The sequence below is a fragment of the Oncorhynchus gorbuscha genome, linkage group LG14 (genome assembly GCF_021184085.1).
Source record: "Oncorhynchus gorbuscha isolate QuinsamMale2020 ecotype Even-year linkage group LG14, OgorEven_v1.0, whole genome shotgun sequence".
NCBI classification, from domain to species: domain Eukaryota; kingdom Metazoa; phylum Chordata; class Actinopteri; order Salmoniformes; family Salmonidae; genus Oncorhynchus; species Oncorhynchus gorbuscha.
Window position 1 is genome coordinate 62,005,170 of NC_060186.1, and position 22,679 is coordinate 62,027,848.

The 22,679-nt window shown below is 42.1% G+C and overlaps 1 protein-coding gene across 1 annotated transcript in view; it reads left to right on the plus strand.

Annotated features, from left to right (window-relative positions):
- Positions 1-9,589: 9,589 nt before the first annotated feature.
- LOC123995263 (pleckstrin homology domain-containing family G member 1) overlaps positions 9,590-22,679 on the plus strand; it is a 139,022-nt gene continuing 125,932 nt past the window's right edge. Inside the window, exon 1 of the mRNA XM_046298743.1 lies at positions 9,590-9,820. Coding sequence (XP_046154699.1) covers positions 9,721-9,820 — 100 coding nt within the window. The 5' untranslated portion in view covers positions 9,590-9,720. The remainder of the gene's footprint in view (positions 9,821-22,679) is intronic.

Consider the following 22,679-nt stretch of genomic DNA (forward strand, 5'->3'; position numbering starts at 1 on the left):
CACAATGATGGTGATGACAGGGGTAAGGCATCTGCTTCCTGTGTCAATCAGATAGGACCTGTTTTCTCTCTTTCTGCTCTACTGAGTGTGAGATACACATAGGGGAAGGGAACCGGGTTTAGTTGTATTACTGTTTGTTGCAGACACCTGGGGAATATGGGGGTAAAAGAGCACACGATAGAGTTTCTGTTTATCAGTTAAACTTCAGGCACAACAATCTGAACTGAGCAACTAGAGACTAATAAATATGTCCGTCCCGTTGACTTGAGTATAGCTTAATCAAATACCCCTCATGGGTGAGCATTTAAAGGGATAGGCCCAGTTATGTTACACCGTGTCAGTCATGTCACACCATGTCAGTCATATTAACAAGCCAAATTATATCAAACACTGATATCTTATGCAGGGTGTACACCATTACCTGTCTATAAACACTCCAGTCCTATCAGGATAATATAACCATCCTTAACCATAAAAATGCTTGGGGTGTGAAGATAACTCTTTATATCTATGGCCCATACACATGACATTTCACCCTCGTACGCCACCCTATCTGCAGGCAGAATAGTGTAGTGGGTAGTATGTCCCAGCATTCATCAGAGATAGCATTACACACCCTCAAAGGCATTTCCTGTGGTGTTTCCTGCTCTCTCTCTCTTTCTGAATTAATGGTCATCAATCCCAACTAGCCTCTCTCTCTGACGGCTCTTTCTGTATTAGACGCTGATCTCACAAAGGCTCTCTCTTACTGAAAGGCTCTCGCTGAAAGCGTTGGGCTCCCAGTGTTTCTGAGCCGATGGTGGAGATAAGCTTCCCCTGTGTGTGTGTGTGTGTGTGTGTGTGTGTGTGTGTGTGTGTGTGTGTGTGTGTGTGTGTGTGTGTGTGTGTGTGTGTGTGTGTGTGTGTGTGTGTGTGTGTGTGTGTGTGTGTGTGTGTGTGTGTGTGTGTGTGTGTGTGTGTGTGTGAACTACAAATGTTACAGATCCCACAGCCCATGGCTATACAGTCTGGCAGCTGTGTGTGTGTGTGTGTGTGTGTGTGTGTGTGTGTGTGTGTGTGTGTGTGTGTGTGTGTGTGTGTGTGTGTGTGTGTGTGTGTGTGTGTGTGTGTGTGTGTGTGTGTGTGTGTGTGTGTGTGTGTGTGTGTGTGTGTGTGTGTGCGCATGTGCGGGCGTGTGTGCGTGATAGAGTTAAATAGTCTAAATGTATTTGTGTGTGTGGAATAATCCAAATATCAGACACCATTTTTCTCTGACTTAGTTCACCCAGAGGTCCTTTCTTTCTACAGTCTCCATAGTCTGCTACAGATAATGTGCATCTTAACCCACCATTTCACCACAACTATACTAGTAAGCACAGGCACACACGCAAAGCACACACGCAAGCACACAGACACACACACACAAGCACACACACACATACACAGAACGCTCTGATAATAGTTGTATGGAGTCTGGACTAAGCTTTACAGGCTTTTGGGGTTTTATAGCGTTTCTGCACTGCCACATTCACTTCAACCAGTGTCTCAGACAACACCTCGTGAGTTTCTGTGTCTTTCAGACAACACGTCATGAAGTTAAAATCACCTTTGGCAGCGATTACACCTGTGTCTTTATGGGTAAGTCTCTAAGAGCTTTGCACAACTGGATTGTACAATATTTGAAAAAGAAAATTCAATATCTATCAAGTTGGTTGTTTATCATTGCAAGACAGCCATTTTCAATGTCAGTGTCTGTTGGAAAGCAGACAGAAACAGGTTTTCCTCTAGGATTTAGCCTGTGCTTAGCTCTATTCCATACATTTTTATCCTAAAAAACTCCCTAGTTATTGCCGAGGACAAGCATACCCATAACATGATGCAGTCACCACCATGCTTGAAAATATAAAGAGTGGTACTCAGTGATGTCTTGTGTTGGATTTGCCCCAAACATAACACTTTGTGTTCAGGGCATAAAGTTAATTTCTATGCCATATATTTTGCAGTTTTACTTTATTGCCTTATTGCAAACAGGATTCATGTTTTGGAATATTTGTATTCTGTACAGGCTTCCTTCTTTTCACCCTATCATTTAGGTTAGTATTGTGCAGTAACAAAAATGTTGTTTATTCATCCTCAGTTTTCTCCTACCTGTGTTAAAGTCACCATTGGCCTCATAGTGAAATCCCTGAGCGGTTTCCTTCCTCTCCGGCAACTGAGTTAGGAAGGACCCCTGTATTTTTGTAGTAACTGGGTGTATTGATACACCATCCAAAGTGTAATTAATAACTTCATCATGCTGAAAGGGATGCTTTAAAAAAATGTACAGTATATATACCAAAAGGTACCCTACTTTGCGAGGCATTGGAAAACCTCCCTGGTCTTTGTGGTTGAATCTGTGTTTGATACTCACTGCGCGACTGAGGGACCTTACAAATAATTGTACTGTATGTGTGGGGTACAGAGATGAGGTAGTCATTCAAAAATCATATTAAATGCTATTATTGCACACAGAATGTGTCTTTGCAACTTATGTGACTTGTTAAGCAAATTTCTACTCCTGAACTTATTTAGACTTTCCAAAGCAAAAGGTTTCAACACTTATTGACTCAAGGCATCTCAGCTTTTCATTTTTAATTAATTTGTAAACATTTCTAAAAACATAATTCCACTTCGACATTTTTGGAGGCCAACGACACAAAATCTCAATTTAATAGGTTTGAAATTGTAACACAACAAAAATTTTAAAAAGTCAAAGTGTGTGAATACTTTCTGTAGGCACTGTAAAATAATCCTGTGTAACTGTCAGACTCTTCTTCCAGCAGGGCCTGGGTAATGTAATATGCTATTGAATGAAAGACTGTGTGCATTATGGAATAGCAACAGTATGTGTATCATTCTGTTCTTAGTTCAACTGACATGATCTTTTGTTCCGGCTTGTTGACAACCTGCATTACCCTCTTAGAAAAAATAATTCCATAATGGTTCTTCGGCTGTCCCTATAGGAGAACCATATTTAATTCCAGGGAGAACCCTTTTGGTTCCAGGTAGAACTCTTTTGGGTTCCATGTAGAACCGGGTTCTCCTATGGGGATAGCCAAAGAACCCTTCTAGGTTCTACATAGTACCGTTTATAGTGTAGTTACATTATGAGATGAAGTCATGAAGTCACTTAAAAGCAAAGCCCTCTGGTCCATCTAATCCTATACAGTACTGGTTTTGAATAGACAAGTGGTATATATGGATAAGTGTGGATGAAAAAGAATCAACAAAAACAAGAAAACACTCAACAACTAACTAATGCATAACTCATCCATATATTTATATGTACATATTCTCATTCCAATCCTTTAGATGTGTGTGTATTAGGTAGTTGTTGTGGAAATGTTACATTACTTGTTAGATATGAATGCATTGTCGGAATTAGAAGCACAAGCGTTTCGCTACACTCGCATTTACATCTGCTAACCATGTGTGACCAATAAAATTTGATTTGAGAACGCACTGATATTAACAAGGGAGCATAAACCAGTGGTGGGAAAAGTACCCAATGTTCATACTTGAGTAAAAGTAAAGATACTTTAATAGAAAATGACTCAAGTAAAAGTGAAAGTCCCCCAGTAAAATAGTACTTGAGGAAAAGTCTAAAACTATTTGGTTTTAAATGCACTTAAGTATCAAAAGTAAATGTAATTGCTAAAATAAAAGTATAAATCATTTTAAATTCCTTATATAAAGCAAACCAGACTTTAACATTTTTAAATTTATGGATAGCCAAGGGCATGGTCCAAACAAATGAAGCATGTGTTTAGCGAGTCCGCCAAATCAGAGGCCATAAGGATGACCAGGGATGTTCTCTTGATAAGTATGTGAATTAGACCATTTTCATGTCCTGCTAAGCATTCCAAATGTAACAAGTACTTTTGGATGTAAGGGAAATGTATGAAGTAAAAAGTACATAATTTTCTTTAGGAATGTAGTGAAGTGAAAGTAAAAGTTGTAAAAAATATTAATAGTAAAGTACAGATACCCCCAAAAACGACAAGTATTTTTACTTCAGCAATTTACACCACAGACATAAACATTGGTAAACGCACGGCAGGAAGTGTTTATCTCCAATCCAGGAAGTAATCATTGAGTTCCACGGTCCGACTCATCTGAGATAAAGGCCCATATGTACAGAGCCTCATTTCCCTCCATTATGGAATGCTGCTTATTCAGGTTCTAGGGGAATCTAGCTACATTATAGTGTCTGTAGCCATACACTTTGTTGTGGATGACTCAATCCACATGCCATTACACTTCTATGGTATTATTTTCATCCAAATGTCCTCCATTCCTTGTATTTGGATAGTTATTCCATTGCTTAATTTATTTAGGCCTATCCATGACTGGAATGCAATACGGGGTAATATTCCACTGTGGAAACCTCATATTAAAATTAAATATGTGTTAATCATCGTTTATGTTAGCATGCTAGCAACTGACAATTATAGTAGATAATATCTGCTGACTTTCTAATTTACAGATTTACCTGCTAGCTGGCTGATCGCGACAGGTTGGAGTTTGTGCCTATGTGACATATAGCCTATTAGCTCAGCAACAGGACTTTCAGCTTCTGAGGCTTAGCAGTTATCTGACTGTTAGCCCTCTTCTTGGGAGGCTACATCCTGTCGAGAAGGAGGACACAGTACAACAACAAGCTTAGCCGTTGTCTGACTGTTACCTGAGTAGGGCCTCTAACTGCTTCTCCTTCACAGAGACTTCTGGTTATTTCCATGGATCCATCTGTCTCCAGTTGACTATGAGGTCATCCCTCAACAGGAAAGATAATATGGAGTTGAAAAGGTTGTGAGGCCAGGTTCTGAGGATTACTCCCTGTGGAGGAATCACATCCTTCACCGTCCACCCCAGATCCTCCGGAACACATTGCCCACTAGCCCAAGCTTACTCCTGGCTGTCGGCAGAGGGCATGGGACCTAGACTGTAAATCATGTGATGAAGGGGAATGCTTTCCCCTCCTCTTCTTCATCATCATCTTCATCTGTGAATGAACCAGAAAGGTCAAGGATTTTCTCAGAGGTACAAAAATGTCACCTAACAGTGCATTTGATCATTCCGATGGGACCCCCTAAATCGTTCTTAAACCATTATCAGACCCTAGGGAGACTATGAATAATGTTGTCTTAAGTGCAATGAATAGTTTGGGAAACAACCATTAAGATACATTTGATTCAGCTGATCTCTCTCATCAAAACACTTGAAGATAATCCTAGAACCTAGGATCTGTAACGTAATACACCGGGAGTCAGGAAGCAGGTGCAGAAGGTGAGTTTAATATTGAAATGATACAGATGACCAAACATGAGCCGTGTACAGAACGTGAGAGAAAACAATACTACCTAATGACTGATTTAATCTGAGGGCTAAATAAAGGGGGAATAATACGTCCAGGTGTACGTAATGATTTGGGAGCAGGTGTGCGTAGTCATAGTTGCCAGGACCGGTGGTTAATAGACTGGCGACGTCGAGAGGGAGGGAGCAGGAGTGACAGGATCTAAGATCAGTTTTGCCTTTCAGATCATAATGAATAATACTGTATGATGTTAACAGGGGGAGTCTGATTCTAGATCAGCACTTCTACTCTGAGACGCTTTGTGAATGCAGGCCCAAGTTCAATGTTGTGACCCAGTTTCCCACAGCTAGATCAGTGATGATAGACATGTCCTTTCCCTCATACTGACACTGTTTTCATATCCTTTAGTCTACAATCAGACCACTTGAGTTCAGGAAGTAGGCTAGTGGACTAGGTTTAGCTCTCTTTTTCTCACTGTTCTCCTTTAAAACACTTTATATGCTCTCTGTTGGCAGTGAAAAGAGTAAGTGAGTTTGATTTAATACAAAATGTAACAAAAAAGCACAATCAGTAAATCAGATGAAAAGGTTATGATAAAACTGTTTCTGTTATTCCAAATGTTAACAAAGGAATTCTCACAATAACTGAGAGTCAGGAAGCAAGTTCAGGGAGTGAGTGTTTTAATAAATAAACGTAACATAATACCAAACACGAACAAGGCACAGACATGACACTGGAACAGAAACAATAACGCCTGAGGAAGGAACCAAAGGGAGTGACATACAGTTGAAGTCGGAAGTTTACATATACCTTAGCCAAATACATTTAAACTCAGTGTTTCACAATTCCTGACATTTAATCCTAGTACAAATTCCCTGTTTTAGGTCAGTTAGGATCACCACTTTATTTTAACAATGTGTAATGTCAGAATAATAGTAGACAAAATTATTTATTTAAGCTTTTATGTCTTTCATTACATTCCCAGTGGGTCAGAAGTTTACATACACTCAATTAGTATTTGCTAGCATTGCCTTTACATTGGTTAACTTGGGTCAAACATTTTGGGTAGCCTTCCACAAGCTTCCCATAATAAGTTGGGTGAATTTTGGCCCATTCCTCCTGACAGAGCTTTGTAGGCCTCCTTGCACGCACACACTTTTTCAGTTCTGCCCACAAATGATCTATGGGATTGAGGTCAGGGATTTGTGATGACCACTCCAATACCTTGACTTTGTTGTCCTTAAGCCCTTTTGCCACAACTTTGGAAGTATGCTTGGGGTCATTGTCCATTTGGAAGACCCATTTGCAACCAAGCTTTAAGAGGCCAGTTAGCTTTAACTGATGTCTTGAGATGTTGCTTCAATATATCCACATAATTTTCCTACCCCATGAAGCCATCTATTTTGTGAAGTGCACCAGTCCCTCCTGGAGCAAAGCACCCCCACCACATGATGCCATCACTCCCGTGCTTCACGGTTGGGGTGGTGTTCGTCAGCTTGCAAGCATCCCCCTTTTTCTCCAAACATAACGATGGTCCTTATGGCCGACAGTTCTATTTCTGTTTCATCAGATCAGGGGACATTTCTTCAAAAAGTATGACCTTTGTCCCCATGTGTAGTTGCAAACCGTAGTCTGACTTTTTTATGGCGCTTTCGAAGCAGTGGCTTCTTCCTTGCTGAGCGGCCTTTCAGGCTATGTCGATATAGGACTTGTTTTACTGTGGATATAGATACTTTTGTACCTGTTTCCTCCAGCAACTTCACAAGGTCCTTTGCTGTTGTTCTGGGATTGATTTGAACTTTTCACACCAAAGTACGTTCCTCTCTAGGAGACAGAACGCGTCTCCTTCCTGAGTGGTATGACGGCTGCGTGGTCCCATGGTGCTTATACCTGCATACTATTGTTTGTACAGATGAATGTGGTACCTTCAGAAATTTGGAAATTGCTCCCAAGGATGAACCAGACTTGTGGAGGTCTGGAGGTCTTGGCTGATTTCTTTTGATTTTTCCCATGATGTCAAGCAAAGAGGCACTGAGTTTGAAGGTAGGCCTTGAAATACATCCACATGTACACCTCCAATTAGGCTAATTGACACAATTTGAGTTATCAGAAGCTTCTAAAGCCATGACATCTTCTGGAATTTTCCAAGCTGTTTAAAGGCACAGTCAACTTAGTGTATGTAAACTTCTGGAATTGTAAACCACTGGAATTGTAATACAGTGAATTATAAGTGAAATAATCTGCCTGTAAACATTTGTTGGAAACATTACTTGTGTCATGCACAAAGTAGATGTCCTAACAGACTTGCCAAAACTATAGTTTGTTAACAAGCTATGTGTGGCGTGGTTGAATTTTAATGACTCCAACTAAAGTGTATGTCAACTTCTGACTTCAACTGTATATAGGGAAGGTAATCAGGGAGGTGATGGATTCCAGGTGAGTCTGATGACGTGCAGGTGCGTGTAACAAAGGTGACAGGTGTGTGCCATAATGAGCAGCCTGTTCACCTAGAGGCCAGAGAGGGAGCACGTCTTACAATACCATCATGTTTTTCTTCCATTGTGCAATGACCTTAGCAATGTACCTGGACTGCATATCTAATCAAATAGATTAGATTTTTTTACATCTGATTTTATTGACAGCATTGCTGTCATCATTCTAAATTCACGTGGGTGCATTTGATTATCTACGTAACCCATTTTTTAGGCCAAACAAAGGAACAATGGAATAAAAGCATGATGCACTTGCTAATATAATACGTTCTAATCATTTGGTTTAATGTTTTTACTTTTTTTGCTTTGGAAATGAAAAAAAGACATCCCTTTCCTAGGTTCATCCCTGTTTGTGCATTTGACAAGGCCAACCACAAACACTGAAAATGCCGAGATCATATAGGACAGTTTTCCTGTGTACATTCAAAATGAGCATGTACCTCACATGAATGATAACACTCAGACAGAAGAGTAGCAATGTGTAGTAACGTAGTGGTAATGTGATGGCACAGTAGTGTGAACTCAATAAAGACTGTCTGTCTATACGATTACATAGGACCATTGAGAATCTCATTGATGTAATTGGTGTGTCCGTCTCTGCCCGTGCCTAGTGACAGTTGGAATTACTGAAGCCTCAACAAGCCCTCGGGCTCAACATGGATGGTACTCTTAACTCAGGGTTTCCCGAAACTCTCCTCCAGTACCCCCAGCCAGTTCCACTTATTTAATGTAAAGCTCCGTCGATGTAATCTAGTACACACCCTTAGGCACGACATGGATGGATGGCCCCAATGGACTGGCCATGAACTGAGGCTCACCAGTTCTGCTTGGGGGTTGCTTTGGGGCATCGTGGTAGTGTATTACTGACCTCTGTATACCAAAGTCCAAATCTAGCCATCTAACTTTTGAACTGATAACAATACAGATGCAGTATAGCATTGACTTCTCCAGGGGGACTTACAACTGGTAAACATTACAGAAAATGTCATATCCATATTCCTGATCTTTTGAGCAAAATTGAATCACAATTGAGCGACTGGTGAAGCGGAACACAAACAATAGAAAAATATGATAAACAATAATATGTAAGTCAATTAACCAAATTGATTTATAAAACCCTTTTTTACATGTCACAAAGTCCTTATACAGAAGTGGAAGTGTCATCAATTCTAAAATGAAGAGACCTTGTCATAAAATACTCTCTCTAGACATCAGAGGAATCAGACGTCACTGTGATTGCATGTTGAAGCCCTCTGGATCTATGTCTTATCTTGTATCCACATCTCCTACATTGAGTTAAAGGCATTCCAGAGGCTCAAGTGATGTCACTGGGAAGAAAGGTTTGTTTCATAAATGGAAGAAATGGAAAAGCCACTCATACCAGCAAGCAATAATGTAATGTCATTCTTGGTCCTTATTTCTTGTTTAGTTGAACTCCAGATTGTACTTTCCCCATTATATTTGAACCTTTTGATATGATTGAATGTCCTGAATAAATCATAAAATATCAAGTGAATCATTATTGGAAAGAAATGGAATACAACAAGAATGCCAATTCAAGGATGGTATCTAGACTTTAAAAAAAATCCGCTTTGGGTGTAGGCTACATGAATGATTGAATAAGGCTGCATTTGAAACAGTGGACCTAGGAACTATTTGGATCTTTAATTGAAGCGCGTTCCTTCAGCACACGTGACCCCTGAGCTTGACACCTGCAAATAATTAATGTACGCATGCGCGTATTCAAAGGAACGTTACATGTCAAAGTACATATCTTGATTATGAACTTCTATTCATGAAAATGGCCAATTAATTTGATGAAAAAACATAGTTGTTTCCTCAGAGCGTCGCTGCTGGCGGTTGTTTACAGAAGTTTTGCAGGTAAACGGAAGCTCAATGAAGAACAGCTTCTCTCCGGTCAGAGTGAATCATTTTTCACGAACAGGATGTCGAAGGTTAGGACGGTCAAATCCTTTCAAAGCGTCAAAGAAAGCAAGTAAGTGCCGAATACGTGTTTAATCTGAAATGCCATTATGTACATGATTGGGGAAAGACATTACACTTTTTCACTGTTCTGAATCTATGAAGACATCGCTAGTTGCCTCATCAGGACCCAGTGACGTTTAGATGATTGGCACTTCATCTCAACATTCTTGCAGGTGTCTGAATTATCGTCATAGCCATTCCACTCTGCATGTGGATAAAACGTTTCGAGGCGCGTTCCAAGGGTGTGTTTTGAAATGTACACAAAGACAAGTTAAAGTTACGCACATGGCTATTATGTTGAGTTTATGTCCAGAGGGTCTGTCATTGAATATTTAGATCAACACCCTGTTTTCCCTAACATACCAGGAATTGTCATGGAAGGCTATACAGCAGAATTGATGACGTGCTCGGTTTATACGAGGGGGGTGCGCTTCCAGTGATTTGTGACCGTTTCACATGGTGGTGGGGGGGGGTAGGTGGACGGAGCGTGTGTTCAAGAACTCTGCATTCCCCAGGCCCCACCCCTCTTATTCTCTAATGTACAACACCTGATCTAGAATAAGCCACTCCCTGTTCTTTGACTTAGTGGTCACTGTCTGGTGGGAAAGTTGGGAAGACTATGCTGAGCTGTAGCCTGCAGGGCAGAAGTAGGGGAGCACAGCTGTCCCTCACTGTGTTCTGTAGCTGTTACTAGGTTGGCTCTTTACAGGGATGGCTCCACTTCCACAGCATGCCTTTGGACCTGTTCCTGTCTGTGTTGTATAACATTTAATTTCTCACTATCAGAATGACATCCTCATCCTGCCCTCTGTGTACTGCACTACAGATAGAAAACCTGCTTGAAGTTGAGCTGTTGTGTGAGGGTTGTGTGCGTGTTAGTGTGTGTCCCCAGAAACCCTACACTTTTATCTCCGCTCTTCTCTAAGGAGTTCCAGATTGTGTTTCAAGTTCAAACACACTGTAGACGGAAGAGACCCAACTGTGACTGCCATCAGACACTTAAGGCATATCGCAAATATTTTCCAACATGGGGTAGTATCATTACTGAATGTAGAGATACTGCTGAGAGATGGGGGGGGGGGGGTCTTTTGTAGGTGAATGAATAGGGAGATGGCCTTTGGGAGATTAAACGGAGCTATTCTTCTTGACTTTTTACTGTATAATACTATGATCTGTTGCCCAGCGCGTTCACCAAATCCTCAGGAGCTTTGGTCTTGGCTGTTTGACACTGTACAGGAGCGCTTGCACAGTGCTCCTTGGGATGTTTAAAGCTTGGGAAATATTTTTGTATCCAAATCCGGCTTTAAACTTCACAACAGTATCTCGGACCTGCCTGGTGTGTTCCTTGTTCTTCATGATGCTCTCTGCGCTTTTAACGGACCTCTGAGACTATCACAGTGCAGGTGCATTTACACGGAGACTTGATTACACACAGGTGGATTGTATTTATCATCATTAGTCATTTAGGTCAACATTGGATCATTCAGAGATCCTCACTGAACTTCTGGAGAGAGTTTGCTGCACTGAAAGTAAAGGGGCTGAATAATTTTGCATGCCCAATTTTTCAGTTTTTGATTTGTTAAAGTTTGAAATATCCAATAAATGTCATTCCACTTCATGATTGTGTCCCAATAGTTGTTGATTCTTCACAAAAAAATACAGTTTTATATCTTCGTTTGAAGCCTGAAATGTGGCAAAAGGTCGCAAAGTTCAAGGGGGCTGAATACTTTCGCAAGGTACTGTATATATATATATATATATATGTGTATATATATGTAAACGTCCTCTCACTGTCAACTGTTTATTTTCAGCAAAATTTTCAGCAAACTTAACATGTGTAAATATTTGTATGAACATAAGATTCAACAACTGAGACAAACTAAACAAGTTCCACAGACATGTGACTAACAGAAATGGAATAATGTGTCCCTGAACAAAGGGGGGGGGGGGGGGGTTGGGGGGTCAAAATCAAACGTAACAGTCAGTATCTGGTGTGGCCACCAGCTGCAATAAGTACTGCAGTGCATCTTCTCCTCATGGACTGCACCAGACTCTTCCACCAAGGCACCTGCAAGTTCTCAGACATTTCTGGGGGGGATGGCCCTAGCCCTCAACCATTTTATTTATTTTATTTCACCTTTATTTAACCAGGTAGGCTAGTTGAGAACAAGTTCTCATTTGCAACTGCGACCTGGCCAAGATAAAGTGTAGCAATTCGACACACAACAACACAGAGATACATGGAATAAACAAAACACACAGTAGAACAAAATAAATCAAAGTCTATATACAGTGAGTGCAAATGAGGTAAGTTAAGGAAATAAATAGGCCATGGTGGCGAAGTAATTACAATATAGCAATTAAACACTAGAATGGTAGATCGGCTGAAGATTAATGTGCAGGTAGAGATACTGGGGTGCAAAGGAGCCAAATAAATAAATAAATACCAGTATGGGGATGAGGAAGGTAGATAGCCTATCTGTAAACAGCCCATCTAAGTACAGGTGCAGTGAACTGTAAAATGCTCTGACAGCTGGTGCTTAAAGCTAGTGAGGGAGATGTGAGTCTCCAGCTTCAGAAATGTTTGCAATTCGTTCCAGTCATGGGCAGCAGAGAACTGGAAGGAAAGACGACCAAATGAGGAATTTGCTTTGGGGATGACCAGTGAGATATACCTGCTGGAGCGCGTGCTACGAGTGGGTGCTGCTATGGTGACCAGTGAGCTGAGATAAGGCGGGGCTTTACCTAGCAGAGACTTGTAGATAACCTGTAGCCAGTGGGTTTGGCGACGAGTATGAAGCGAGGGCCAACCAACGAGAGCGTACAGGTCGCAATGGTGGGTAGTGTATGGGGCTTTGGTGACAAAATGGATGGCACTGTGATAGACTGCATCCAGTTTGTTGAGTAGAGTAGATGATATCACCGAAGTCGAGGATCGGTAGGATGGTCAGTTTTACGAGGGTATGTTTGGCAGCATGAGTGAAAGATGCTTTGTTGCGATACAGGATGCCGGTTCTAGATTTAATTTTGGATTGGAGATGCTTACTGTGAGTCTGGAAGGAGAGTTTACAGTCTAACCAGACACCTAGGTATTTGTAGTTGTCCACGTATTCTAAGTCAGAGCTGTCCAGAGTAGTGATGCTGGACGGGCGGGCAGCGATCGATTGAGAAGCATGCATTTAGTTTTACTTGTGTTTAAAAGCAGTTGGAGGCCACGGAAGGAGAGTTGTATGGCATTGATGCTCGTCTGGAGGTTAGTTAACAGTGTCCAAGGAGGGGCCAGAAGTATACAGAATGGTGTCGTCTGCGTAGAGGTGGATCAGAGAATCACCAGCAGCAAGAGCAACATCATTGATGTATACAGAAAAGAGTCGGCCCGAGAATTGAACCCTGTGGCACACCCATAGAGACTCAGAGGTCCAGACAACAGGCCCCCTGATTTGACACACTGAACTCTGTCAGAGAAGTAGTTGGTAAACCAGGCGAGGCAATCATTTGAGAAACCAAGGCTGTCGAGTCTGCAAATAAGAATGTTGTGATTGACCGAGTCGAAAGCCTTGGCCAGGTCGATGAATACGGCTGCACAGTACTGTCTCTTATCTATGGCGGTTATGATGTCGTTTAGAACCTTGAGCGTGGCTGAGGTGCATCCATGACCAGCTCTGAAACCAGATTGCATAGTGGAGAAGGTATGGTGGGATTCGAAATGGTCAGTAATCGGTTTGTTAACCTGGCTTTCGAAGACCTTAGAAAGACAGGGTAGGATAGATATAGGTCTGTAGCAGTTTGTGTCTAGAGTGTCACCCCCTTTGAAGAGGGGGATGACTGCGGCAGCTTTCCAATCTTTGGGAGTCTCAGATTGTCTAGCCCGGCTGATTTGTAGGGGTCCAGATGTTGCAGCTCTTTCAGAACATCGGCTATCTGGATTTGGGTAAAGGAGAAATGGTGGGGGCTTTGGCGGGTTGCTGTGGAGTGTGTCGGGCAGTTGACTGGGCTAGGGGTAGCGATGTGGAAAGCATGGCCAGCCGTAGAGAAATGCTTATTGAAATTATAGTGGATTTATCGGTGGTGACAATGTCTCCTAGCCTCAGAGCAGTGGGCAGCTGGGAGGAGGTTCTCTAATTCTCCATGGACTTTACAGTGTTCCAAAACGTTTTTGAGTACTACAGGATGCAAATTTCTGTTTGAAAAAAGCTTGCCTTAGAATAGCTAACTGCCTGTGTATATTTGTTCCTAACTTCCCTTAAAAGTTGCATGTCACGGGGGCTATTCGATGCTAATGCAGAACGCCACAGGATGTTTTTGTGCTGGTCAAGGGCAGACAGGTCTGGCGTGAACCAAGGACTATATCTATTCCTAGTTCTAAATTTTTGGTTGTATGCTTATTTAAGATGGTGAGCAAGGCACTTTTAAAGAATAGCCAGGCATCATCTACTGACGGGATGAGGTCAATGTCATTCCAGGATACCCCGGCCAGGTCGATTAGAAAGGACTGCTCGCCGAAGTGTTTCAGGGAGCGTTTGACAGTGATGAGGGGTGGTCGTTTGGTCGCAGACCCATTACGGATGCAGGCAATGAGGCAGTGATCACTGAGATCTTGATTGAAAACAGCAGAGTTGTATTTGGAGGGCGAATTAGTTAGGATGACTTCTATGAGGGTGCCCGTGTTTCCAGATTTGGGGTTGTACCTGGTAGGTTAATTGATAATTTGTGTGAGATTGAGGGCATCAAGCTTAGTTTGTAGGATGGCTGGGGTGTTAAGCATGTCCCAGTTGAGGTCACCTAGTAGCACGAGCTCAGAAGATAGATGGGGGGCAATCAGTTCACATATGGTATCGAGGGCACAGCTGGGGGCAGAGGGAGGTCTATAGCAAGCGGCAACAGTGAGACTTGTTTCTGGAAAGGTGAATTTTTAGAAGTAGAAGCTCAAATTGTTTGGGTACAGACTTAGCCTGCAGAGTTCTGTATGACTTTCTATATTTGCAGTAGGTTGCAACACCGCCCCCTTTGGCAGTTCTGTCTTGGCGGAAAATGTTATGGTTAGCAATGGAGATTTCAGGGTTTTTGGTGGTTTTCCTAAGCCAGGATTCAGACACGGCTAAGACACCTGGGTTGGCAGAGTGTGCTAAAGCAGTGAGTAAAACAAACTTGGGGAGTAGGCTTCTAATGTTGACATGTATGAAACCAAGGCTTTTACGTTTACAGAAGTCAACAAATGAGAGCACCTGGGGGGTGGGAATGGAGCTAGGCACTGCAGGACCTGCATTAACCTCCACATCACCAGAGGAACAGAGAAGTAGGATAAGGGTACGGCTAAAGACTATACGAACTGGCCGTCTAGCACGTTCAGAACAGAGAGTAAAAGGAGCAGGGTTCTGGGCACGATAGCGGAGTCAATCACCACCTTCCGGAGACACCTGAAACCCCACCTCTTTAAGGAATACCTAGGATAGGTTAAGTAATCCCTCTCACCCCACCCCCCCTAAGTTTTAGATGCACTATTGTTAAGTGACTGTCCCACTGGATGTCATAAGGTGAATGCACCAATTTGTAAGTCGCTCTGGATAAGAGCGTCTGCTAAATGACTTAAATGTAAATGTAATGCATAGATTCAAGGCATAGTGTACAGACAAAGGTAAGGTAGGATGTGAGTACATTGGAGGTAAACCTAGGCATTGAGTAATGGAGAGATAATAGTCTCTAGAGATGTTTAAACCAGGTGATGTCAAGGCATATTGAGCATGGCCAGAGGCTCTACAGTGAAATAAGACATTAATCACTAACCAGGACAGTAATGGACAAGGCATATTGATATTCGAGAGAGGCATGCATAGCCAAGTGAACATATGAGTCCAGTAAGTGGTTGGGATGGCTGGGGACACTAGGATTCAGACAGTTAGCAGGCTAACAAGCTAGCAGCTAGTAGACCAGGGCAAGCTAGCAGTTAGCAGGCCGGGTTAGCAAGCAAACATTTAGCATGGGCTAGCAGTTAGTAGACCAGGGCAACCTAGCAGTTAGCAGACCGGGTTAGCAAGCAAGCAGTTAGCAAGAGCTAGCAGTTAGCAGACCGGGCAGGCAAGCTAGCAGTTTGCAGACCGGGTTAGCAAGCAAGCAGTTAGCAAGAGCTAGCAGTTAGCAGACCGGGCAGGCAAGCTAGCAGTTAGCAGACCGGGTTAGCAAGCAAGCAGTTAGCAAGGGCTAGCAGTTAGCAGACCGGGCAGGCCAGCTAGCAGTTAGCAGACCAGGGCCTGGCAGTTTCGCAGTTATCAAACCGGGTTAGCAAGCAAGCGGATAGCAGGGGCTAGAAAGTTAGCCTTTGGGGGGGGGGGTGTCGCGATGGGGGTATGTCTGTTTTTGCCTCTTCGTGCGCTGACGTCGATAGACCAGTTGTGGAATTAGTAGGGTTCCAAGTAGCTCTAGGTAGCTAGCAGGCCGATATTGTAGCCAAGGAGTATGCTTCGGTGGTAGCACAGGAGCCCTGGCCGGGCTAGCTTCAAGCTAAATTGGTGCTTGCTCTGGGATGGAAACGCTAGCCAGGAGTAGACATCTGGGATTGCGGTTAGCTAGTTGTGAAGATCCAGATGAAAATGTTCAGTTTGCGGTAGGAATCCGGGGATAAAAATAAGTCTGTTATGCTCTGGTTAGAGTCACGATGTTCGAACTGGCGAGAGCTTTCCGAGCTGAAGGTTAGCTGATGACCGCTGGCAATGGTTTGCTGACTAATATCTGGTAGTTAGCTGGCTAGCTTCAGTTGAGGGATTCCAGATCTGAAGTAAATATAAATACTTTAGGAAAAAAAAGGAGATCCACGCCACATTGGGTGAGGCGGGTTGCAGGAGAGTATTTAGATGATGAGATTTAGCTAAATATTTTAAAGGATATGCGATGAAAAATATGTAAAACTATATATACACAAGGGACAATTCAACAACCCTTCGATCCAACAGGTCCCAGACGTGCTCAATGGGATTGAGATCCGGGCTCTTCACTGGCAATGGCAGAACACTGACATTCCTGTCTTGCAGGAAATCACGCACAGAATGAGCAGTATGGCTGGTGGCATTGTCATTCTGGAGGGTCATGTCAGGATGAGCCTGCAGGAAGTGTACCACATGAGGGAGGAGGATGTCTTCCCTTTAACGCACAGCGTTGAGATTGCCTGCAATGACAACAAGCTCAGTCCGATGATGCTGTGACACACCGCCCCAGACCATGACGGACCCTCCACCTCCAAATCGATTCCGCTCCAGAGTACAGGCCTCGGTGTAACGCTCATCCATTCGTCGATAAATGCAAAACCAACCATCACCCCTGGTGAGACTAAAATCGCGACTCGTCAGTGAAGAGCACTTTTTGCAAGTCCTGTCTGGTCCAGCGGCGGTGGGTTTGTGCCCATTGTCGACGTTGTTGCCAGTGATTTCTGGTGAGGACCTGCCTTACAATAGGCCTACAAGCCCTCAGGCCAGCCTCTCTCAGCCTATAGTGGACAGTCTGAGCACTGATGGAGGGATTGTGTGTTCCTGGTGTAACTTGGGCAGTTGTTGTTGCCATCCAGCACCTGTCCCGCTAATGTGTTGTTCAGATGTACCGATCCTGTGCAGGTGTTGTTACATGTGGTCTGCCACTGTGAGGATGATCTGCTGTCCATCCTGTCTCCCTGTAGCACTGTCTTAGGCATCTCACGGACCTCAGCTGCAATTTCCTCTGCTGTTTCTCCTTTCAATTCAACAAAATCAAGCAGTTTTGTTTCCACAGATGTGCTGCCATCATATATCTGACTAGTATTGGCAGCAGCATTACATGTCCATTATTGGACGTATCAATGGACAGGGACACAAATTCTACCTGATCTAGGTCCTGTGTTACCAAAGTAGTTGCCCATGGTGCTAACACATGAAGCCATAGTGAGTAACATTTTGTCCTAGCACATGTAAACTTTGGCTCATAAGTCTTCCGTGTTAGTTGTGCTGTGCAGTCCATAGATCTGTAACTATGATTGTGTCGCATAGTGTGGTATGCAAAGACACCCTCCTGCACAGCTAAATCATATTCTTCTTGGGAAGGCTCTACATTCTTGAAGAATGTGGTGACCAACACGGGCAATCAGAGAGGCTTTATATTTTTTTTTGTCTGTAGATGTTCTAACACTGCCGTTCTTCCCCCGCTGCCAATTGAAAAAGAGGAATTACAAAGGGTGCAGTTAACCATTCTATCGTCTTGGCTTGAGTGTATAAATGGAAATTCTCTCATGTTGGTCATTAAAATGGCATTTCCGTTTCTTGGAAAGAGCCATTGTACCTCCTCTGTCTGCTCTTCTTCACTCTCACTCTTCTTACTCAACTTTTTCTTCTCCAATCTTTCTCCTCTTTTCTTCACTCGTCTTCCTGCTTTCTTCCTTTGCTTCTCTTTACCTTTCCACACTCCTCGCTTCACTCTTTTTACGCCATTCATTTTCCCTTCTCCTTCCTCTCCAATCTTTAATAATAAATAGTACACTAATTAGATAAATAATTAATTTGGTTAACAGATTCCCATTGCTTGCCTCATTTTTTTTGTATTTTATCAAAAAAATATTGTTAGGAATAATAAATTGTCAGGCTCTGCAATCATCTTTACCTTTCTTCTTGTAATGGCATCCTTCCTCCTCTTCTGAGGAGGAGTAGCGAGAAGGATCGGAGGACCAATGCGCAGCGTGGGAAGTGTCCATAAAGTTTATTTTCAGACAAACTGAACACTAATGAAATATAAAACAATAAATGTGAACATGAACGAAACCGAAACAGTACCGTGTGGCAACAAACACTCACACGGAAACAAACACCCGCCACTCAAAAGTTAAACTCAGGCTACCTATGATTCTCAATCAGAGACAACTAACGACACCTGCCTCTGATTGAGAACCATACTAGGCTGAACTCAAAACCCCAACATAGAAAAACACAGACTGCCCACCCCAACTCACGCCCTGACCATACTAAATGAAGACAAAACAAAGGAAAACACTTCCTCTCTCTTTCACTCTTCTTCCTATCCAGTCTTCCTCCTCTCCACTCTAACAGAAAACATTATGCTAATGCTATCCATGAACATTTCTAAATATATTTTCACACTACTTATGTCAAACCATTAATTGTAATCTTCAAATATATTTTTCAGAATTATGCATTAATTTAAAAATCATATTTTCAAAATAGCCCATCCACTGCATGTTTACATGTGACTGGTTTTTAACCTAGCGACAATGAAAGTAGCTAGCTATCTAGATAACGTTAATTTAGTCAACATAGCTTATGCTAGCTAACATAACTATTTAAAACCTTTTATAAAGCAGATCATCTATCTATATAATAAATTGTGACATAACATCATTAGCTAGTATCAATTGTAACTTACCTGGCCTGAAAATATGTTTGTGGTGATGTTATAGATTCACTTGATACTTGCTACCCTCTGGCAAAGTTTTCCACGGCAGTTCTCTAAAACTAGCGCGAGCAAGTAGTTAGTAGAAGAGTGAATGAAGCTGCTATAGCGAGCAGCCCCCTCTGTTGGCCTAAACAAGCACAATGTGATTGAGACGTCAACCTGTAGGCTCTGCTGCCCGGTCTTTCTTGCCACGTAAAATATTATTTCACTTTGCAGTCTGTTTTTAACGAACAGTTAAAAATGGGGACGTTTCCGGGACAGCTGCAGCTGTGGACAGGCCACCAGAAACGGGGACTGTCCCCGGAAAACGGGGACAGCTGGTCACCCTACATTAGTGGCTAACACAATTTAGCTTAACTTGCTAAGAAAATACAAACTTGCTGTTTGCAGATGTAAGAAACACAAACTAATATTGTAATTGTAGAATGTTTGTGGATTTATATTAAGATCAAAGTGGAAACAACATCGTCATCAACATTGTTTTATGTGCTGCATTGACCACGCAGACTGAATGAAAGGGTCTCGTGGTCAAGCAACAACAACATGCGCTACTTGAGTGACGGGGTGGGACTCGGTCTGTGTGGAAAGCGGAATGGAGAGGGATGAGTCAAGTAGCGGAGTAAACTAAACAAATGGACGTTACTCATGGCGTATCACATTTAACAAACAAAACATTAAAATACTGTTATAGAAGGTAAAGTAAAAACCCAAACCAGTCTGTGTATCAATACCTGTGTGTGTGTGTGTGTGTGTGTATGTATATAGTAACATACGGTGTACCTCACAGCTCCAGAGGGAAGGTAGGTTTGGAGAGTGGGGGACGGTGGGGTGAAAAATGGGCATGCCAGCAGAGAGGACGCATTTGTTGTTTCTTGAGCCTGAGAAATTGTGAAGCTTTGCTGTTAAGGGTTATACAGTGCATTCGGAAAGTGTTCAGACACCTTGACTTTTTCCGTATTTTGTTACGTTACAGCCTTATTCTATAATTGATTAAATCGTTTTTTTCCTCAATCTACACACAATACCCCATAATGACAAAGCCAAAACAGGTTTAGTCGTTTTTTCAATTACAAGCTTGGCACACCTGTATTTCGGGAGTTTATCCCATTCTCTGCAGATCCTCTCAAGCTCTGTCAGGTTGGACGGGGCGATGATCGATTGGGTTCAATTCCAGGCTCTGGCTGGGCCACTCAAGGACATTCAGAGACTTGTCCCGAAGCCACTCCTGCGTTGCCTTGCATGTGTGCTTAGGGTCATTGTCCTGTTGGAAGGTGAACCTTCGCCCCAATCTGAGGTCCTGAGTGCTCTGGAGCAGGTTTTCAACAAGGATCTCTCTGTACTTTGCGCTGTTCATCTATCCCTCGATCCTGGGATTGAGGCGAAGAGTTCCTGCCGCTGAAAAACATCCCCAAAGCATGATGCTTCCACCCCCATGCTTCACCGTAGGGATGGTGCCAAAGTGTTCAATCTTGGTTTCATCAGACAAGAGACTCTTGTTTCTCATGATCTGAGAGTCCTTTAGGTGACGTTTGGCAAACTCCAAGCGGGCAGTCATGTGCCTTTTTTACTGAGGAGTGGCTTCTGTCTGGCCACTACCATAAAGGCCTGATTGGTGGATTGCTGCAGAGATTCTTGTCCTTCTGGAAGATTCTCCCATCTCCACAGAGGAACTCTGGAGCTATGATGGAGTGACCATCAGATTCTTGGTCACCACCCTGACCAAGGCCCTTCTCCCCCGATTGCTCTGTTTGGCCGGGCGGCCAGCTTTAGGAAGAGTCTTTCTCCTAACTTCTTCCATTTAAGAATGATGGAGGCCACTGTGTTCTTGGGGACCTCCAATGTTGCAGACATGTTTTGGTACCCTTCCCCAGATCTGTGCCTCGACACAATCCTGTCTCGGAGCTCTACGGAGAATTCCTTTGACCTCATGGCTTGTTTTTTCTCTCTGACATGCACTGTCAACTGTGGGACATTATATAGACTAGAGGTCGACCGATTATGATTTTTTTAACGCCGATTCTGATTATTGTAGGCCCCAAAAAAGCCGTTATCGATTAACCGGACAATTTAGATTTTTGTAATAATGACAATTACAACAATACTAAATGAACACTTTTTTATTTATTTTACCTTAATATAATACATCAATAAAATCTATTTAGTCTCAAATAATAAAACATGTTCAATTTCGTTTAAATAATGCAACAACAAAGTGTTGGAGAAGAAAGTAAAAGTGCAATGTGTGCCATGTAAAAAAGCTAATGTTTAAGTTCCTTGCTCAGAACATATGAACACTGGTGGTTCCTTTTAGCATGAGTCTACAATTTTCCCAGGTATGAAGTTTTAGGTTGTAGTTATTATTGGAATTATAGGAGTAATTCTTGTATTTCATATACCTTTGACTATTGGATATTCTTATAGGCCCTATAGTATTGCCAGCCTAATCTCTGGAGTTCATAGGCTTGAAGTCATAAACGGTGCAATGCTTGAAGCACAGCGAAGAGCTGCTGGCAAATGCAGGAAAGTGCTGTTTGAATGAATGCTTACGAGCCTGCTGCTGCCTACCACCACTCAGGCAGACTGCTCTATCAAATCATAGACATAATTATAATAACACAAAGAAATATGAGCTTTAGTTTCCGGATTTGACCAAATGACCTATCATTTAGGAAGAAATGGTCTTCACATCAGTTCTGTTATACTCACAGACAATATTTTTACAGTTTTGGAAACTTTAGATTGTTGTCTATCCTAAGCTGTCAATATGCATATTCTAGCATCTGGTCCTGAGAAATAGGCAGTTTACTTTGGGAATGTTATTTTTCCAAAAATAAAAATAGTGCCCCCTAGCTTCAAGAGGTTAATACATATGCAATAATTGAATGCTGGATGATTTTATATAACGCTCAGTAACAGGGATGTAAATATATTTGTGCTCAATATTTGAATAAGCTTTTTGTGCATATGGAGAATTTCGGGTGTCTTTAATTTTAGCTCAGGAAACATTGGACCAACACTTTACAAATTGTGTTTTTATATTTTTGGTCAGTGTGGCTTCCACAATGTACTTTTTGTTGTAAAAAATGTTTTCGCTTCATCTAGTTTTTATTTTGTAGTCTAAGGCCATGTCTACTTTCTAAAAATAGAAAATGAGAACTGTCACAATCTTTATATTTGTAACAGTTGCTATTGTAATTTATATGAAGGCTATATCTAGTTTATATTTTGCCTGCTGCCTTGACTAAAAATAAAGAAAACTGAGTCGGGCAGATTACTTGAAAAATTCCATTCTTAATTTTACTAATAGGAGAATATTTAATATCCTGCATGAGTTATTTTGAACTTTAAAAAAAAAATTCATTATTTCAATTTGCTCTAAAATCTAATTATTGTGTGTCAGCAACATACTGAATATCTCTATAGATTGGATAAATATTACTAGGCTA